This window comes from Magallana gigas, chromosome 6 (assembly GCF_963853765.1).
Source record: "Magallana gigas chromosome 6, xbMagGiga1.1, whole genome shotgun sequence".
Lineage (NCBI taxonomy): Eukaryota > Metazoa > Mollusca > Bivalvia > Ostreida > Ostreidae > Magallana > Magallana gigas.
In genome coordinates, this window is record NC_088858.1 from 4,787,157 (window position 1) to 4,808,800 (window position 21,644).

Below are 21,644 nucleotides of genomic sequence, written 5' to 3' on the forward strand. Positions count from 1 at the left end.
AAAAGCAGCTGAACCCATTAGAAATGGGAGGAAACATTTCGGACGACTGGGAAGAAATATTATTGCTGGATACTATCTTTCTTTCGGACCCCCTTCCCCCTCCCTAAAGAATGGTCGCTTCAGTAGCGGGATGTTTGTAAGAAATGATAGGCGTGGCACCAAACGCAAATTTAATGATTAGTAAATTGAAAGAAATCTGTTTTTGTATACCTCAATAATGTTACTGAAGCAAACACAAAAATTTAGACAGGAAATGAGGAATGCTAGTACATGCAAGCCCATTCCCCACCATGTTACCGGGGGATCGGCCTCGTTCAAAACGCCGACATCCACCGTCATACCTGTCAGCCCTTCTTTTGGAGTACTAGTATAATTACCCCCAACCCTACCCCTTCGTCGGGAGAACAACTGAATTCTATAAACCGGTTCGTTTTGATTTTACCTCATCTGTAAGACAGTTGCATTATGTTTACTATAAATCTGAATATGTGTTGCTATAGTACAGACATTCTGAAATTTGCAGATTTTTTTCAGTCATAATTCTTTTTAAAGCGGAAGTATAACTCAAAGTCTGACATCTAAAAATTTCTGGAGATTTCTATAAGGAATAAGGAATCATTCTTTGAGTATTATGAGGTGATAATTTTGGTCGGGGCGTGATCAAATCCAATAAAGCCCGAAGGGCTTTATGATAGATTTGATCACACCCCGACCGAAATTATCACCTCATAATATTCAAAGAATGATTCCTTATTACTTATATTTATATAATTTTAGGCCATCGTACGATTAAATCTTTAAGTATAAATAAGCAAACCCCGCTGGCGCCTCACTTTGGCGTCATTTGTATTATGGGTTATATAGAACAAAATCGATACCTAGTGTAATCACAGACAGAGACACTGGATAATGTAAATATAGTTGTATACATGTATGCTGTTATCCAACAAAACTACAAAATAGATACAACCGTCTGTGTCGATAATGAAACCATAAATCTTTGAAAGACAAACTCTGCAGTCGTGTAAATCTTAATTACGTCTTTTAATTTAAAATGAATTATATTAAGTAAAATTTATACATTGTTAACATTGATAATCATAAAGTAAAATGAACACTTCATAAATTTTGATAAAACATAACAAAACAGAGAACAGAGGAAGACGGCGAGAATATGCAGCGAGGAATGGACGATTACGTCCAACAAAGTACAAAAAGCGACAAATAAAATACTGATCAAGTCATTATATATAATGTATAAGTAAAAAATGAACTAGAGACAATAAACCTAGCGATTCTATTGTCATTAATTGGGGTCTTAATCTTTAGCGCACAATTTGAAAATTGTTTAGGTCTCTGCATGCTGCGATTAAAAAATAACGAATAAGATCTTAGATTTTTCATATGTTGGGATTACTTGTGTTATCTTTTGAAGACAATAAGAATCCCAACATGTATTATGCCTGTTAGCGTACGAAGGCTGGTGTTGGGCCGATCACGGCTGTGTTATAGCTGATGAAAGGCACTAAAGAATGGTCGTAGAAATAGGCAATAGTTTAGCGCTGTAAAACCAGCTATAAAAAACCGAGGCACCGTTCGGAACCTCGTAGACTATAAAATAAGAAAGATAACCTAAAAAACAATATAAAATAAATGACTATCACAGAATTGCACACTTAAATCTGCCGCCCGTCGCTGTTTTCTTCTTGACCTTGGGGTCCAGCACGGCGATTAGCGCCTCATCGAATACGTCCTTGAGGCCCTGTCTTGTCAGCGCCGAACACTCCACATAACACTCACAGTTTAACCTTTTCGCTAACTTCTGTCCCTCCTCTGCGGTCACCGGTTTTTGCCGCCTTTTTTGAAGTTTTTGACCTATTTTCTCGTCGTCTCGTAAGTCAACTTGAGTTCCCACTAGAATATAGGCGGCGTTCGGCACCTGGTGCCGGACTTCCGGAATCCATTTCAGTTCCAAGTTTTTCATGGATTCCGGCATCACAATAGAGAAGCTCATGAGAAACACGTGAGTCCCTGGGTAGGAGAGGAGGCGCAAACCCTGGTACTCCTCCTGTAACACAAATAAACGATTGATTATGTGATCGATATTCTGTGACAGCTGAACTAGCAAATGAAAGCATGTTACACAAAGATATACACTTTATTGCGGGTTTCCACATAGAATTAGCAAACAAACGTGTTTAATAGACGAAATGTATATATTTAATTACAATAATTATTCTTAGAAGTAAGCATTGTTTTTTATAGATCCACCTGCAAAAATAAAGGCCATGGCTGCATTATGATTTATCTGTAGAGGCGCTGTCGCGTCCTTTAGAGGGTTTATGGTGACTCATTTACCTGTGGCCCCCTTTTATTTCAGTTTTATTTACTCAGCCATTTAAAAACCCATCACATTAAACTGGAGAATTATTATTAATTTCTGAAATAAAAACGCTACAACGAACGGAAATTTCATATCGTATAATTTCTTTGTAACTAAATTATTTAACAGTGTTTTGGAACAACTGATCTTGTTGAGGTTCACACAAACACTAAATCATTTACTTGCGTGTTTCAGCATATTTACATAAAAACCATAGCCTGTTATTCTAGAACAATCAACTTCCCTTTCCTGTTTTCCTAAAAAGCAGAATTTTGTCATTTTAACCACTTTTGAATCTCATTATAATTTAGTTTATTTTGGTTAAAAAATGAAAATGCCCAGTGTATCCAGCGTGTGTAATGTGTCATCACATTAGAGATGCGTCCCTTGCAAACTAGGGACAAGTCCCCACCCCCATCCTGGATAGCCTGTCCGGTTCCCCACCATTCACAGTCTTACCTGGCTGTGTCCCCACCCCTAGCCGCCTTACCTGGCCTGCTGTATCAAACAATCCCAGCTGGTAATCATGTTCTTTGACTTTCACATTGACTGAAAAACAAAAAGATTGCTTTTACAATTTGTTCTAAGGTTACGAAGTGGTATAAGGCCAGAATGTGTCAGAATACATCAGGGCCGATGTAGTGCATGATGGTCACTAGTTACATATAATACGATATATGTCGGTAGATATAGGACTATTCAGATAGTTAACCGCCGTATTGGGGTCAGTACCATCATTCATGACCACTTGATGGGATTTAATTAGGTTCACACAGAAACTGATGTATACAATGTACTTCATTGTTTAGTGGGAGGATAAAAGGGCATCATCAACCATCGTTTACTGTTGTGATGCTGTACTTGAGTACTATAGGGCGACGTCTTTGCTCTCTATAAGAGCCCCCCCCCCCCGAATCTACAGCTGTACCACACGTTTCAGGCACGTAGCATCAGGGGGGGCCAGGGGGGGCCTGGCCCCCCCACTTTTTCTCGCAGCAACGAATTTTTTAAAATTTACATATAAAAAAATGAATTATAATGGAGTTGGCCCCCCCCCACTTTTTTGGAAGTTAGTAAAAAATTGATATGAAAATTAGGAAATGAGTACTCAAATTGAAGGTACTACCTCGCGGAAAAATGTGTACATGCATACATCAGACAGGTGCACGCCCAGATGTTCACTGGTTATACTGGGACGAACTCGGTGATCAGGCTTGTCACTGGGCCTCCCTCAATTGTCTCTGACTTTGACATACATAAGTAGCTACTAATGACAGGAAATGAACGGTTCAACAGTCATCGGTGTACGGTACTTTGATTCATTCAGCTGTCCCTGATCAGCTCTGTACAGCTATATAGATATACATGTACTTTGGACTGTCCAGTGGTAGATACACACGTGTACATAACACTGACCCCCGGGGAATAACACACTCGATCGTAACATTGTGTTTTCTTACATTTAAACCCCAGAACGAAGGTCGTTCATGCACGTAACGAATCAAAACAACAACCCTTTGTCATGTCGGATTTTATAAACGGGATTTCCGATTCACTTTTTATACACACTGCTCAATTGTTGATCATAACGTTGTTCCTCTGTATAATTATGTTCAATGAATTAATAAACACAAGTACTGACAATTATGTCCGCCTCATGGACCGGACCCCCACGTTCACTGTACACTACTCCCTACCTGCATAGTTGTCGAACACTGTAGGTACGTACTCCGTCGGGAACTTGTTGGTGGCGTAACTCATCAGCATACACGTCTTACCCACAGCCCCATCCCCCACCACCACACACTTAATAAATTTCAGGTCGCCCTCATTCGACATTTCTAGTCGCACAACCGAATGGACTCTGTATACAGTATTGATAAATAACCAATCCACGTCCGCTTGCTATTAATAGAATGGGCCCTCATATGAGGGATTACCGATTTCAAAGAGCGCAAGCGCGATAAATTGACAGAACGCGCCATACTACGAACTTGTGTGTGTGCGCGCGTGCATGTGTGTGTACATGACGAATTAAAAAAAATTAAATATATCCTGAATATACTGTAAAACTTGCGTCGAAGTATTAGTATTTTAGTATAATTTTTTGACTGTGTACAAACAGTGCATGTGTTTGTTGTTTGTTTTTGTGCTTCTCACTCTTACTTTCAGTTCTATCCGAGACCTAGCTAGTAGCTAGTTCGCTTCGAAAAATAAGCGAAATTTATTTTGTAAGTCTTACCATCCCGACAGTTATACATGTTTACATGTATGTGGCCGAGATATGGGTAGAAGATGGGAATTTGGTACATTCCGGCCCCAAGCAGAACCACGAGGTCTTGGAACTAGGCCCCTAAATGCACGACATGCATGGTCCACGTATGTGGATATACCCTGGTGCTTGCAATCCTAGTTCCGGGGCCAGTTAGTGATCAGATAGCTCAAAAGCAATGGAAGAATTTCCAAACAGAAAAGAACTAATGACCATTTATATAGTAGAGGAGTATAGCCATAATTAAAACATAAGAAATTCGTAGAAGTCTTTCCGAATGGAAACCTGTGAGTGAAATAAGGAATAAGGAATCATTCTTTGAGTATTATGAGGTGATAATTTCGGTCAGGGCGTGATCAAATCCAATAAAGCCCATTTTGACAAGAGCTTGGACTTTGGGTAGTTGTGTCAAACAGCATTGTGACGAAGGCATGTCTATTTCACTGCTGGCCACTCAGCCATGGTCTTTGAAATCAACTAGATTTGTCTGGCTTTTGAGTTAAGACTACATGTACGCAATCTATGCATATTTCACTTGAAACCAGCGTCATTTTTGACTTGTTTTAATGCAAGAAATAGATAGCTTCGTCCAAGGTCTTGTTAAAATGGTTCGAAGAATATTCTTCGAGAAAAAAAACTATATACCTTGAACTGGGTTAGGAAACATTGTCTGTCAGAAGAAAGGTACATAATTTTATTCAATCAGATACTTATGGACTGGCACCTTATTACAACCATTTTAACAAAAGCTTGGACTTTTGGTAGTTGTGTCACAGCAATGTGACGTAGGTCTGTGTATTTCATTGCTAACCACTCAGCCACGGCTCTTTGAAATCAACAAGATTTGTCTGACTTCTGAGCTAAGATTTCGCAATACATGCATATTTCGCTGATCGATAAAATCGCGTCATTTTTAAGGGGGTGCGCGGCCATCTTGTACATTTGAGGAAAAAAGTAAACATTTCTTGAAGTGGCTTGTTTTTGCCCGAAACTGACCAAATATGTTGCCAAAAGATATAAAAGCAATAAATACAAAGTCTTACATGTCATTTCGTTTGAAAAGTATGCATACAAGAAAAGGAGAATGTCTTTTTCATCACTCAACAACTGTCGAACTGCGCAGCTACGGACTTATTTTGAAAAAATATGAAGGAGGTTAATTGGTGTCCTCTCAACAACCATTTGTTGAGAAAAATGTCTAAACTTGCTTATTTAAGTTGTAACTTTGTCTCAAAGTAAGGTACCATATTCTTAAAATGGGCCTTAAAAACACAAGATATATTTGTCGGTGTCTATGGAGCATTGCAGATATATTTTCATTGAAATATTATGTATACTATTTTAAATCAAGACAATCACTTTTTTGGACACATATCCCACTTCTAAAAATAATTTACTTCAATTCATACTTATAGAACTAAAATAATCCCCATAAAACAAACATGGGACAGGTGTAGAGATGTATATCAAATTCAAAACGGATTGTTTTGAATTGACATTTATTTTTTTCTATGGAAATATAACGTCAATGTTTCTCCATAGACACAGGAGTTCTAAGTATAGACTGGATTTTTCTTGTTCTAAAAATAGGTCCCATGCCGACTGATAAAAATAGGGTACCCTATTTTAAGGCAAAGTTACAATTTAAATGAGCAAAAGTCAAACTTTTTCTCCACAAGTGGTTGTAGAGAGGACACCAATGAACTCCCTTCAGATTTTTAAATCTTCAAAATAAGTCTGTAGCTGCGCAGTCCGACAGCTGTTCTGAGTAATAAAAAAGGCTTTGTCCTGTTCTTGTATGCATACTTTTCGAGCAAAATGACATGTAGGACTTCATATTTATTGCTTTGTATCTTTTGGCAACATTTTTGGCCAGTTACGGACAGAAAAAAGCCACTTCAAGAAATGTTTACATTCTTATCCTCAAATGTACAAGATGGTATCCCTTATGTTCTATGTGTTCTTGTATCAAGAATTTTTTGAAAAGTATATAATTGAAATCTGTAGACAAAACATACTTGAACAATACAAAGATAATGTGGGGTCAGTGTTCATCCCTATGAGTTATGGCCAATTTATTTTGACCTTTTTGCGCCTAAAATGCAATTTCAGCCTGATTAGGATTTGTTGTCAGTATTTCTTCAAATACTGTTTTTAAGTATGCACAATGCTCACACTTAATAGAGGCATTACGAAATATTTTGTAAAAGCTGTATTGATTTTTTGTGACCTTTTTGCACTTAAAATAGACAATTTCTATAACAGTTATAATTTGATTTTTAAAAAAAACTTATTTGAAAATCAAGAATTTTATATGATTAATCCAGTTTGCTTAGATATGTATTCAGTATCATTTTGACATAATAAAACGTGGGGGTCAGTGATGTCAAATTTTAGATATATAGCTTCAAAGGTAAAATTCTCTCAAAATATTAGGCTTTAAAAAATTCAGAAATTTTCTTTATATTTAGGCTACATTATTTTATGCTAAACGTCTATCACTCTTGCAAGATTTAAATTTCTATATATGTTAGTGTCTATTTTCTTTTTAAATCTTCTACAGTTATACATTTTGTTTGGAACTTATCCGCAAATATAACTTTCATAGCCCATTGTTGGGGAGCACTTGCCAAAATTGACCGGGGGAGGGGGTAGGGGCATACGATTTAAATCGGAAAATGGAAGGAATGTATACATAAAATATGTAGTCACATTCATCTAAAACGGGTAATGAGCCTAAAAAGAAGGCCCCGAATAAAAATATTGATTCACATAACAGAGAATATGAAATAGGACGGGTAAGAAGCCCCTCTGCCATAACCAAGTATTGAAATTGGGTATTGAATTAAAGTAAGCATTTTCTTTGGGATTTTCTCTCCTTCTGTGTAATAATCCCATCTCTTTTGATTTTCTCGCTTTTTGTGTTGAAGTAATTGTATAAATATTGGTCATGCCATCTACCGTAAAATAATTGTTGAGATAGACATGTCATTTGCCTTCAAATGGCATCCATAATGGAGGAGGAGCCGGGTGCAGTGTTAGCGGTGATTTTTTTTTAGGGGGTGGAGGTGGAGGGCAACCCCGGTATATAAATTTATGTATAAGATAGGTAATGTTGTTTTGTTAAGATTGTAAAGTGAAAGTTTGTAATTGATGAAGTTTGACTGAATCGACTTCCTCTCCCTTTTCTTTTTTAAAACGACTCAGTCATCGAGTTCCATTTGACATAGCTACTATAAGGAACCCCTCTTCTCTTTTTTATTTTTCTCTCTCTCCAGAATACGCGGAATAAAGAAAATAGATGGTGGATTCATTATTGCAGCTACATGTGAAAGGGGTGGATGGCCACATTGGGTTACATATATAGGTTATATATGTTAAAACATAGCCAGTAATGACAAATATTACCTACTGGTAGTTTTCGACTTGTATTTTGATGATTCATAGGACAACAGAAGGAAGAAACTACTTTTGATTGTTGTTACAGTAGGCTAGTTAATGTTTGTCATCACGGTATAGGCCTAAGGTTATGATGGAGTAACCTCCCCAATGACGTATTTATAAACCTTACTCCACTTGCAATAGCACTGAGTCGCTTTAAAAATTGTCTTATTTATCAATTAAACATAAAAAACTTAATTATGCATAAAACGTAAAATCGCTCGGCGAAATCTAGCATATTCTTGAATAAATTAAATATTTACCAATGATCATGTGAGAGAACAGAATCAACTTAGTACGCATTAACTTGAAACTAGAAACGAGACAGCTTCCGGTTTGTTTAGTACTATTTTGACATGGGAAAAGGTCCTGTTGTTAGTGATTAACATTTTTTGAGGAACTACTTAACCAAGGCAGTATGAGGCGAGTCGGATACTGGCTGAGTGAAAAGAAGAAGAAGAGACTCAATTTTGAGGACCAAATACCAACCTTTAGGTATGCTTTGCAAGGATGCAATTTTTAATTTCAATTTGTTGCCGTGAGTCATTATTTACCCGGGAATTAAACTGTAGAGGTACAAGAACAAACGCTTTTTAAAAAGGAAATTTCATTCATTTAAGAAAAAAAGATATTTTAACTGAAACTGCTTGCTTGTATTTAAGACTGTTTTTAAACAGTAAATAAACTAATGTGTATTGGAAATTTTCCAAGATTTTAGTTCTGGATCTGACCAGTTGGTCAGAGTGAGTGTTATTTTTAAAGGCATTTAAATATAGAAGTACTGTGTCAATGCGATTTAAGTCAAAATCTTGATGTGTAAATATGAAGTAACCCTTGGTATATAGTCATTGTAACTCTAAATTGTAAACCATCTTGCACCAATATGCAAAGGCTATTTCTGATCATTCACTTGCAATATACAATCAATATTTATGTATAGTCTGTCCCAAGATATTTATGCTGCAAATCTGAAAGATTTTTTAATAAAAATACACATACCTGTGACAGAAGTGCAATTAAAATCGATGAAAGGGAAAAATCCCAAGATAACTTCATTCACACATTATCATTTTTCCCTCGTAAAAATTCACAGGAACGAAAACAGATCTCCAATCGAGATTTATAATGGGGAATGTTGACAACTTTTCTCCATTCGGAAGTACTCGGGACACCTCAAGCAATTTTTCAACGTTATCATCCGGGCGTTTTCATCTTCTTGGCAATGGAAAAACCCTGTAGACTTCTTATTTTTAGCCGTGTATTGATACCCGACAAGCTAGAGAAGGCGTTTCATAGGGGAAATCTTGGGATTTTTTCATACTATTGAATGAACATTGTCTGAACCAATAGGTATTTATAAATATCGAATAATTTAAGGAAATATACGGCAAAAATATCTTGGGACAGACTATAGTGACATTGTGAAAATATTATGCTGGTTCAATGAGTTTTTGACCTTTTAACTGTTGAGCAAAGTAAATATTAGGTTTTATAAAGGTTTCTGGGTCACACTGACACAAGGCTATTTGAGAAAATTAAAACCTCGAAAGTGTGATATTGCGGTAACTACTTCAATCCCTAATTTTGAGTTTCATAACAAACTTATCATTTATTGATCAGTTGTGAATTCAGTTTATACTTTATGATTACATATACTATGAGACAGTATCAGCAAGTAAAGAAGTACCTGCATAATTTACAATCTTAAACCACTATGTACTTGATTCTACTTTAGTTAAGATTTTTGTTTAAATTCATGTATCATAAAAATATCTTGAATATTTATGCCCTATGTCATTTATCTTACAATTACAAGCTCATAGGAAAAACTGATTTAGAAGGCTGTCAAACTCAACAAAAAAGTGTTAACAAAAATTCTTATTATTATTGATTCGTGTTGCTGGTAGTTATTATTAATAAAGTATATTACATGGAGGATTGTTATTTTATGAGATTATTTTTATGTATCTTTGGTATATAAATAGAAGGGAGTTCAGGAGTGAGCTAATTTGTGTTCCAATGAATGATAGCAGGCACACTTATCAAATATAATGACTAACCATCTGTTGTATCACTGCTTTATATTAGTTGAACAGGAATTTCTCAGTACTAGCAGTTGGTTCAAATAGTTTCCTCCATATGAATCAATTGCTTGAGTGAACATGCCTTTTGTATGCTTGGTTGTACCCTCTGTAGGTAAAGCCATTGTGATTGAGTTGCTGATGAGTTTACTGTGATAAAAAGAACTACCTTGAGTCTATACACTGTCTGAATTATGCAGTTAGTACATAGTTGATGATATATTTTTTTCTGACTATATGAGCAATTTCCAAAACATGTACATTACTAGGCTTTAAGATTTCTATGGCTTAGCTCTGATTGTTTATAATGATAGGAAGATGTGTAAACAGTTGGATGAATATGTACATACTGAATTAGCATGACTCACTGAGTGAAAGGGGGGGGGGGTATATAATTAATTCTGCACAGAAGAAATAAATTGCTCTTAACTTTTTCAAGATGTCAGCAAAATTTCAAGACCTTTTTAGAATCACTATTATGGTAACTTATTTGAATAATTATGTTCTCTTTTCAATTTCCTTATTGCGAAATCCATTTTGTGTGTTGCAATGAATGTACTATTCAACTAACTGCAAGGGGATTTATTCTCTTGATAATATTTATAAACAAAAGTTTAAGAGCAATTGTTACCCATGTGTGGCATTAATCAATGGTTATTGACTCATTCAATGTAGTTAAACCAGGTTTGTTTGTCTGGAGTGGTTCACTCCTGTCAGACCTGCGACACTGGTCCTTAATCACCCACGCACATTCTCACTGGATTTCCTTCTCACTTACCTGATACTACTGGTTTTCCTTGGTACACATCATGCAGCTAATATGCATTCTACTGGCTTAATTTATTCACCATCCTGTAAAGTTTTTAATGACAACAAGTTAATTGTTGTGGGTCTTAATTTTGTTAAGCTCCATATCTGCCCAGTGGAAACTGATACCTGTGCATATATTAGTATAGCTATCTCTTAATTCAGTATCATTTCTTCAGAGTTGCACTCCTCATCTTTACATGTATACTGAGTGTTTATATGACACCAGTGCAATGAAGATCTACCTAGCCAGAAGGAATTTTTGGCATACGTATACAAATATTTTTCAAAAAATTGGGTACTATACAACCTGCCGAAGCATCAGTACACAACTTGCAACATGATTAATAACATTCTGAACCAGGAGTGTTTCATTGATTGGTTTCCTGAACCAGCAATGGTCTAGATTATTTACATGTTGGCTTTGATCTGATCCATGTTATTTTGGGATTAACTTCACTTTACATACCATTGTAACGTACTATTGAGTATACATGTCTCTGTACACAGATCACCACTACTGCTTTACTATCACAGTGATGTGGGAGTCTGTTGGTCCCTATGCATTTGTTTTCTGTAGTTACAGAGATTATGATTCATGTGGACTCAGGAGGAAATTGGATCCCCTTAAACTTTAAAGATTAATTGAGATTATGTTACCTGACACTACAAAAACAAACCTGTGATATGAATTTGACAGATATATTTTGCACCAATGCTTAAGAGATCTGACAATTGTTTCAGATCTATATCTATCTTAGAAGTTCAAGAATGTCTTGAAACTTTTTGGACAATATGTTTGTGAATACAAATGCCTCTTCCCCTTCCCAAATGTGGCCAAGTTGTAACATGAACAGTAATTTTTCAAGATTTCAAGGACATATGATAGTATATGCAATGATAGAAAGTGTGTAGTTCGCTACAACAATTTGTTGGCTCCACATCTATCAAGGACAAATGCCAATCGGGATCAAGTGTTTACAGTCATGAGCAGTTTGGTATTTGCAAAGCTTGTTATCTCAAAGTGTTGGGGTCAAGGAAAGCTTTAAAAATATCTGTAGATTTGATGCTGTGGGGTTGACAAATTATAGGGGCAGTGGTCGAGGGACTTCTATCTCAATACAAGGTCTCCAACATATATTCAAGGTATTGATGTTGCATGGATATACCAAACTATAGATCACTCTCAGCCTGTTAGACCTGAGCACCGGCCGGTACAATTAAACGCCCATCAAAACTTAAAGACTGCTTGCCAAACTTTAAGAGTTATTACCTACTATATTTTAAAAGTGGAAGCCAAATATTTTGGTTTTCTTTGGCGGAGGGATGGTGGGAGGATAAAACTAATGGAGAAAATTATGTAAGCAAATATTAATTTAGGTTTTAGCATGCACACTTGCAGTAGATGACCGAATTCATTAGACAGTAATTTGTTATAAAACGGCTAGCTACATTTAGTGTAATTTAACTTTCATCAGTAATGGCATTTTCCCATTATTGAAATATCCCGGTGATGTAACATCCTACCTTAATTGAGAAAATAGGAATTGAAAATGTGAAAACATAGAATCCATTCTGTTATTACAAGACTGAATCAGGGTTCCCCTGAGATGCAGGCTGATAAAGCTAATTTGATTTAATCAATTTTCTTCCTATCTGTGAGGTTGTTTCAGTCTAAGGTATTTTTGAGATTCATCATTTAGTATGTTGTGAAATAAACTTGATTTTAAGAAAGTTCCATAGGAATTATTTTACAAGTGAATTCTTTTAACATTTCTTTTTTACTGAATATTTCAGAGATGCAGGGATAGAGCTTGTTAAAGTAAGTAGTCAGTCACATACAGGAAGTTTATTTATGAGTCTCAAGTGTGCTACACCTTTCTCTTTTGTCTCATGTAACATGTAACATGCAATCACTTAAAAGCATTGTCTCAGCAAATTGAAAGTATTTGATATTAATGATTTTAAGAGAAAGGATTTGAAAGATTTTGATGTCTCACTGTCGCAGATGTTAGTTTTATCAATCGGGTGTCAAACACCTATATATACTATGTTGGTTTGAGAAATAACTGGATATACTGGTAGAATTACATGTACCATAAAAATACCAACAAATATATGTATCTCTATATATAAAACCCACAGGTACAATGTATTTTAGTTAATGACTGAATTGTGAGATCAGTACGTTGATTGTATGTAGAGTTCAGTGGTTTATTTGGCTGATCGTCTCAGTGAGATTGATGTCTGTATGTGTGTTTGTATATGTGTGTTTCTGTATGTCTGTATGTGTGTTTGTATATGTGTGTTTCTGTATGTCTGTCTGTGTGTTTGTATATGTGTGTTTCTGTATGTCTGTCTGTGTGTTTGTATATGTGTGTTTCTGTATGTCTGACTGTCTGTGCATTTGTCTGTGTGTTTGTATATGTGTGTTTCTGTATGTCTGACTGTCTGTGCATTTGTCTGTGGCTGCTTTCTTCATGTACCCTGTTTTATCACCAGCTGAACATTGATAAGAGCCTGGAGCTCCAGGGGCCGTTTGATCTGATCCTCCACAAGTGTACGCTGTTTATGGTCGACGCTGAGGATGGTGACGAACAGTCGTTAGACGCCATCAACAATATCAAGGTAATCGACAGTTTATTACACATCAACAAAATTAAGGTAATCTGCAGTTAATTACACCTCAACAATATTAAGGTAATCTGCAGTTATTACACCTCAGCAATATCAAGGTAATCAACAGTTAATTACACCTCAACAATATCAAAGTAATCGACAGTTAATTACACTTCAACAATATCAAGGTAATCGGCAGTTAATTACACCTCAACAATATCAAGGTAATCGGCAGTTAATTTAACCTCAACAATATCAAGGTAATCGGCAGTTAATTACACCTCAAAAATATCAAGGTAATTAAGAGTTTATTACATCTCAACAATATCAAGGTAATCGGCAGATAATTACACCTGGAGCAGTTATGCATGATATAAACAAAACTACATTAGTATACAACATCAAAACCTCAACAGCCTGTAAACAGGATATAAAATGCTTAACATCCTCAGAGTATTGCTTTATGTCATGAAAAATGGAAGGTTTGATTTATGTATTTAAAGCCTTATAAAACATTTTTACTTAAGACACATTCATGCTTTGTCACCACAAGAGTGTAACAGTGTGTGTTGTTTGATTTATGTAAGCTCAGGGTCAGTGATGCATATGGCTAAAAATGAATATGCTTTTATATGGAAGTTCTCCCCTGCACCACGAGTACTGAGTAATTTACTACTGATGATGAACTTGTAATTGATTTAATAGAAGGATCAATAGGACACTGGCTTAATTAGACCATGGAACAGGACAGTTTGTGATGTGACAGGAAAGAGATAAATGTAGGAACAAACTGATCACATCTAACACAGAGATCTAACTTAATGGAGATCACAAAACAGCAGGGACCAGGATTATTTCATATTTAACCATTTAATGATAAATGATTATCCCAAAAAACTTGAAGTGAAGCTGTAGGAATTGTTTTTTCGTCTATAGACTTATATTAATAATGTGGATATCAGTTGACACCCTTTGTTTGTACATTGTACCGGTATTTAGAATAATCGGTAAAATGTTACATGTTCTCAGCATGTCTTCCGCTTAATAATAAATTACAAGAAAAATTCAATATTTTCATAGGAGTATTAAGAAATTTATGGTATAATTAAAACTGAATGTACAATAATGAAATAAAAGGTAATGTTGATGAAAACTAGCTGAAATTTTTTTTTTAAAGTCAAATGTTGAACTTTTGAACCTGCCTTTTTACATGTTCAATTAATTTTGTTTTTAAACATTTTTTATGAATCAGTTGAAATTAAGAATTTTACATAATTACTGCATCCTGATTTCTGTTCATTGTAACTTGTATCTTTCCCTATTTGTATTCATTAACTCATGAATGCAATTGCTCCCATGAAAAAAGTTTTGTTAATTGCATAAATGCAATGACTTTATGAACTATTATAATTCCTCTAATTGAATGCAAGATGAGCATTAGCATTTGCATCAATGCTTAAATACGGCTTTTCCAAGTTCAAATGGTATCCAAAAAGTACTTTGTGAGCCACTATTTTTGGAGAGAGCCTAATTTTGATCATGTCAGTGTTGTTTTGTTGTGGTACAGTGTATGTAAAGAATTGACTCTCCAGAGAAATATGTTCCTCCTAACAGGGCTAACATTCCTTGCTCTTCATTTTTCATATGGTATATATCTAGTTATTCCAAGTATATTCTTTGTATTTTGTAGGAGTATATATCTAGTCATCCAGACTGTATTCTTGTGGATTCTTTTGAGTCCATCGAAAAACTGATCGACAGACATGAACAATACAAGCTTTTACTTCAATGCAATCTCCTTAAGTCAGGTAAAATTCTATCATTGCCCCTGAATGATAAATGCTTCAATGCGATTCATTAATACATACGGTATGGTAGTCTCATTTAGTTATTATACAAATATTACCTGTTGGATTATAGAATCTGTTGTGTACACGCCCACTTTTGTTGAGTTGTCAACTAAAGACAGAGAAACCAATAAACAGAGGCTGCATGAGGCTGAGGTCAAGTATCCTTTTGGTGAGTACATCTCGGTCAACTAAAACAACCTCAGTCAACTAACACAACCTCAACCAACTAACACAACCTCAGCCAACTAACACAACCTGGAGATGTAAAGTACATCTCGGTCAACTAACACAACCTCAGTCAACTAACACAACCTCAGCCAACTAACACAACCTGGAGATGTAGAGTACATCTCGGTCAACGATCTCAACCTCGGTTAACTAACACAACCTTGAGATGTAGAGTAAATCTCGGTTAACTAACACAACCTATAGAGTAAATCTCGGTCAACTAACAAATCCTTGGTCAGCTTATACAAACTTGAGATGTAGAGTAAATCTCGGTCAACTAACACAACCTTGAGATGTAGAGTAAATCTCGGTCAACTAACACTACCTGGAGATGTTGTTTACAATATGTATTAATTATATGGGTTGGTAAAAATTGAATTCATGCCGTAAGATTTGGTATTCTACTATTTACTGCTGTTTAGATAACAAGACATTTGTTCCAAAAAAACCAAGAACATCAAATGAAAAGAAATTTGAATGTACCAGTAAGATAGAAAATTATTTTGAAAGTGATGCTATGTGCATGAAAACAAAGTAAGCTCAGATCAACTCTCACAAGAATATGTTCTCCTTACACAACATCAATACAAAGAACCATTTGTATATTTTGTTCTATAGTTAACTTCATGAAATTTGAGTTCTATGTTCTAAATAAATATATGCTATTATAACAGTAACAAGATTCAAAGGGTCGGATCACATTGAATTGCCAGGCCCAGATCATCAGATCAAATGAAACACAAAGCACTGATATTGATCTGATGATCTGCGCCTGGCAATGAGATGTTATCAGGCTCTTTGCATCCAGTTTCTGATACAACGATAAATTTATTATATACTGTTGTCCATTTAAAAGTTTTCATTACAAAACCATCTAATAGTATATAACATTTTCAAATATCCTGAGGTATAATTCACCAATAACTTTGGAAATGAATAAGGTTTGACTTAGTTTCTTAAAAAGTATGCAGAGTTTGACAATTCTATGTGTTAGACTTCTCTCTTTTTTCTTTCAATCTTGCCCACAACCACACAGTGATTCCCTCATTTAGAACACACACATTCATATAAAATTGCCTGACATCTTTGGAAAGATCTTTTACTGTGGTTTCATCAATATTCATTGAATACCAATTTTCGTTGATTTCTTTGTTAAGTTTATCCTTAAATTAAATAGTCATTGAACTGCAATTTCTACTAATATTTTGTATTGATAGGGTCATTGGCCACGAATTAACGTATCCTTGAAACTGTGATTTTCACTTTATCCACGACAATTGATACCCTTGAATACTAATAAAACCACAGTATCCAAAGAAAATGCAGAACTTATTAAACAGATAATATCTTACCGTAACTCCTAATATGCCTGTAAACAATATAACCAACAGACTACAAATCTCTCTCTCTCTCTCTCTCTCTCTCTCTCTCTCTCTCTCTCTCTCTCTCTGTGTGTGCCAAGGCCACCTAGAACATTTCCAGCTACAATTTTTTTATTTTTTTTTACAGTTTTTAAGGGTAATGCTTTTTTTGACACTGTACATGTAATTTTGAAGTTAAAAGTCTTCTTCAGGACAAGCCATAGCTCCTCTCTTGTTACATTTGACATGTGTACATGTATGTTTACATTTTGTTTTAGTGTGCAAGCCTATTGTGGCACATGGCTCCTCTGCGTCACACAAGGTACTGTCCAGGAAAAAGGATAAGTCAATAACCCTTAATATGCTGTATTTAGAAACTTTAGTCTATGATTGGAAATTCTCACAACCATTATGTCCTGTTACGTTACAGATGGCGATCATCTTCAATGAGCAGGGACTGGAGGATATCCAGCCCCCCTGCGTAGCCCAGACCTTTCATAACCACAATGCAGTCTTATACAAAGTGTTTGTTATTGGGGAGAAACATCACATCGTAGAGAGACCCTCAATCAAAAACTTTGCTGCCATGGGTAAGGAATCTAAAATACCCTCAATCAAAAACTTCTCCTCCATGGGTAAGCAATATAAAAGACCCTCAATCAAAAACTTCTTGTCCATGGAAAAGAATTGTAACATGCATCAGAAAGCTCTCTTTGTGGAAAGAATATAGAATCCCTTTAATATGATTCTTTATATTTCTTTTTTTAGACCGATCAACCATTTACTTTGATTCAAATGATGTGTCAAAGCCAAACTGTGCAAATTTTTTGACAGAGGTATGTTTTGTTAACATAGTAATCAAAATGAATTTGATAAAAAAAAAAAACCAGAGTAATAAACTCTTGATATACTAGTAAAAGAAATAAATCATGGTTTAAACCAGACCATGCTCAGAAGGCATCAATACAGAGGTTAAATATTTTATTATGCTCACTGACCAATAGTTCCTCATACTGTAGCAACTGACCATTAGCGTAGTTACATGGTACTGTCGATAACAATTTGTGTAATTAACTTGCTTTAATCTTCATGAAAACTTGAGAGCATCAGATTTTGAATGATAAACCTTCATTTTTCTGTTCAGCTTGATAAAGAGGACCTGTTACGCACCCCTATCACTCCCGATGACGAGATTTTGGGAGATCTTGCGAATGCAGTAAGACGGGAACTGAAGATGGAGCTGTTTGGGATCGACGTCATCATTGATTGTGATACCAAGAAATACGCTGTGATAGACATAAACGCATTTCCAGGTAGCAACGACAAGTCAATGGAGGCAAAATTAAAACATGTTGAATGAATCATAATACAGAGTTTGAAATTAAAAAGATGTTGAATGAATCATAATACAAAGTTTGAAATCTCTTATTAAGTATATAAATGCACATATTTTGATCATGAAGTTACACAGGTTATGTTCTTGTTTTATTGTAGGTTATGAAGGTGTTGAAAACTTTATGGAGATTCTGTGTGACTTACTAAATTCTTTGATGGATAAGAATGATAAAGTGAAAACTGAGAATGAGCGACTGAGTAGGAAGCGATCCGAGAGCTCGGAAGCAGGGGACATTAAGAAACCGAAGTTAAGCAACGGAAACTCAGGGCTCCAACCTGCAGTGTGTTTTGAAAGAAACCCTGATACTCATGAAGGTGATATGTTGTTACCATGGAAACAACCAATCAATGGTCTTTTAGAACACTAAAAATGGCCATCATGCAACTGAGGGAACAATTTCAACACCTTTTATTTTATACAAAGATTTTTTTTTTATATATGGGGTGTTCTTGAAAGTATACATGAAAATTTATAGTTTTATCCATCCAAACAACTTTCTAATATGCAGTGTTATCGCACCCCAAGTAGTATTTCAATACTGATTGCATTGATTTAATAGCAATAACTGAAATTAGTAATAAAAATTCCTGGTGGCTTCCAATAGAAAGATAAGCGTGACAAATCAGCGTCAGTAGTCAAAATTTACTAAACCTTTTAAACTACAGCATTTAGGATCTAAAACCTGGCCAAATTGATTGTGGTATTAGAATAATTAAACTTTGGTTACCGTAGCTGTTCCATAATGTGGACAAACTTTGTGCAATGATTCTTCAAAAAAATAAGTCAGACTGGCATTTACCTGTATTAATGGTTTGTGAATATAGTCAAATATTTATCAATGATTTTTCAACCTATAAGAGTGTACAATGTATGTATAGACAAGATTTGATTGAAGTTTAACAAATACCATTAATCAAATGATATATTGTAATCTATTCTTGTCTAGTTCATTAGATTTCATCTTGTATATTTCTCCAGATTCTCGTTCTGTCATGCACTGTGTGGTGATACATACCATTTAACTTATAAATTAAGTCAGACACATCCATGACAATGCAGGAAGTTTGAAATATGAATATTAACCTTTTTGTACTGGCTGTGGAAAGGTAGGAAGTGTTCAAATCCTCTTGATGTGTAAAACCAAGCAATGTTCAAAATGAAATACTTGTGTAAGTTTTGATGAACTTACAGGATCAGAGTCATTAGTCAGGGCATTCTCTATGTAAACATACATATTTATGATTATTTATGGCTTGATTAAACTTGTGAGTTTGAATCAGATGATTGGAAACCTGTTACTAATTTTAACAGTAAGAATATATAATAGGTACAAGACTCAGGCATTTTTTTGTGAATTAACTGTGTTACAGAGTAACTGAGAACAACTTGATAAGTGTAATGCAGGTATACACAAAAACTGTAAGAATAAACATGTGCATATCCTGACATTTTTTTCCAGGGGTGATCCAAAAGGGGGGAGGAGGGTCCAAGGGCTATTTTCTGTGGGTGGCCTGAGGGGGGGGGGTCTCTCCCCCCCCCCCCCCCCCCCCCAGGACCCCTCTCTAGATGAATAAGTAAGTGTGATGCAGGTAACGGTAAATACATTAAACACAATAATAATTAAGAGGAAGAGATGAAACACAAGTAATCTGTACCTCTAACAGAACTATTGCACCAGAGTGGTCTTCGTAGAAATGCTGAATCCTTTGTTGAGCACATTATTTTTTACTTTTCATGAGTGAGAGTGATGATTGAGGTCAGAATTGGTTTGGTGTTTTTTTTATTGTTTGAAGAACTTTGTTTTGGTTTCTGATTTTGATATTTATATTGGACTGATGCAGTTAAATGGTATACATTGTCACTTTTCTTACTAATTGTTATAAGATTTCTAATGATCGACAATTCATTCATCAAAGGTTTAAAATAAGGTATTATTTCTATAAGTCTTTTACGTTCTTGAAAAATATTTTGTACTTGGTATTTTTTCTGATGAATGTCTGGCTTTTTTTTTAGAAAAAGAATTATTTATTGACATAAGATGCAAAGAATTCAACTAAATGTTAATGACTTACAATAATTTAAGGTAGGCAAAGAAATTTTTTACAATGTTTTTATTAATCTTTTGTAATATTTTAATTCAAGGATTTAAACTAGATGTTTAAAATGCTAGATAGAGATTATTGCCATTGAAGACATAATTCAGCTCAATTTTCAGTAAGTAAACAAAATCATTGAATACATAACTAGTATTCTTTTCAATGAAAACTAAGGGCTTAATAACACTGCTTGCAACTCTCTGCTCAAGACGTAAGACTGCTTGGTTCTATTCTTATACTGGTCACGGATATAAGTCCTCTGGTCTTGTTTTTTGTTAGAGTTTTTTTTATTAAGGATATTTTTAGATTTGATATTTTAACACTTATTGAGATCATGTGATGTCCACGTGACGCGGTGTTGATCGGACCACGCATTTGGGTTTGATTGGGCTGTGTTAGTATTATTTCTGTTGTATGTTTTACACACATTTGTTATGCAGCTTTTCTTGGAAATATATATTATACATGTATATATTATAGCTGATCTGTTAATAAATTTTATATTAGACAAGTTTGATTGGAATTTTTAATTGGAGATCTGGTGCAAAGTTTTATTTTTCTTTTACCTATAGGGTAATGACAAGGAAACCAATTTTAAAAAGATGTAACAGTTGGTTAAAAGTCCGGTATCAACTTGGACTCAAACTCGGGCCTCTGGTGTACTGGGCCAGCGGTCTTAGGACTGAGCGATTGTGAGCTGATGCATTGATTTACAGTTATATTCCTGTAATCCTATTTATGAGACACTGCTGTGGAATATTCCTGCAGTATTTAGAGATTGGTCCTTGAATTCCAAGAATTCAGAAAATGCTCTGCAGCAAGTTTTTAGGGAATGACAGTTGTTTTGTACGTTTTTTGCCAAGTATAACAGGTGCCGAAAAGACAAATTTTTAAATGGGACTTAGACTGGCGTTTGTCAAATTAACTTCATGAAAGCCGTAAACAATATTCCAAGAAACTTAGTAGTTAATAAGTACACACTATATTCGCAGGAAATACTTATCCCGTAATTTTAAATTATTTTTGTGTGGTATGTAATAAACACACTTTGCTATTCATTTTGGTGTAGCACTGTCCAACAGTTTTGGGATGTGGAGTGTAAAATGTAAA

The 21,644-nt window shown here is 35.1% G+C and overlaps 2 protein-coding genes across 2 annotated transcripts; one reads left to right on the plus strand and one right to left on the minus strand.

Moving 5' to 3' along the window:
- Nucleotides 1-1,027: 1,027 nt before the first annotated feature.
- LOC105337849 (uncharacterized) lies at nucleotides 1,028-4,281 on the minus strand. Its single transcript, XM_011442757.4, has 3 exons — nucleotides 4,081-4,281; nucleotides 2,874-2,932; nucleotides 1,028-2,068 (listed from the first exon to the last, which is right to left on the minus strand). The coding sequence occupies exons 1-3, from the start codon at nucleotides 4,220-4,222 to the stop codon at nucleotides 1,661-1,663; spliced, it is 609 nt and encodes a 202-aa protein (XP_011441059.1). The 5' UTR covers nucleotides 4,223-4,281; the 3' UTR covers nucleotides 1,028-1,660.
- A 4,123-nt stretch (nucleotides 4,282-8,404) lies between these two features.
- LOC105337850 (inositol-tetrakisphosphate 1-kinase) lies at nucleotides 8,405-21,048 on the plus strand. Its single transcript, XM_011442759.4, has 10 exons — nucleotides 8,405-8,591; nucleotides 12,782-12,806; nucleotides 13,487-13,612; nucleotides 15,294-15,411; nucleotides 15,524-15,622; nucleotides 17,321-17,364; nucleotides 17,473-17,632; nucleotides 17,811-17,878; nucleotides 18,187-18,355; nucleotides 18,537-21,048. Exons 1-10 carry the CDS (start codon nucleotides 8,515-8,517, stop codon nucleotides 18,803-18,805), a joined length of 1,155 nt encoding a protein of 384 aa, XP_011441061.2. The 5' UTR covers nucleotides 8,405-8,514; the 3' UTR covers nucleotides 18,806-21,048.
- The last annotated feature ends 596 nt before the right edge of the window (nucleotides 21,049-21,644 follow it).

What these genes read in the sequence shown, in the direction of transcription:
- LOC105337850 (XM_011442759.4), top strand. Translation starts at nt 8,515, where the DNA reads ATGAGGCGAGTCGGATACTGGCTGAGTGAAAAGAAGAAGAAGAGACTC. An exon ending in CAGGGATAGAGCTTGTTAAA is followed by an intron (nt 12,807 to 13,486) that starts GTAAGTAGTCAG and finishes TTTTATCACCAG; the next exon opens with CTGAACATTGATAAGAGCCT. An exon ending in GTGCAAATTTTTTGACAGAG is followed by an intron (nt 17,879 to 18,186) that starts GTATGTTTTGTT and finishes TTTTCTGTTCAG; the next exon opens with CTTGATAAAGAGGACCTGTT.
- LOC105337849 (XM_011442757.4), bottom strand. Translation starts at nt 4,222, where the DNA reads ATGTCGAATGAGGGCGACCTGAAATTTATTAAGTGTGTGGTGGTGGGG. An exon ending in AGTGTTCGACAACTATGCAG is followed by an intron (nt 2,933 to 4,080) that starts GTAGGGAGTAGT and finishes TTTGTTTTTCAG; the next exon opens with TCAATGTGAAAGTCAAAGAA. An exon ending in TGTTTGATACAGCAGGCCAG is followed by an intron (nt 2,069 to 2,873) that starts GTAAGGCGGCTA and finishes TTTGTGTTACAG; the next exon opens with GAGGAGTACCAGGGTTTGCG.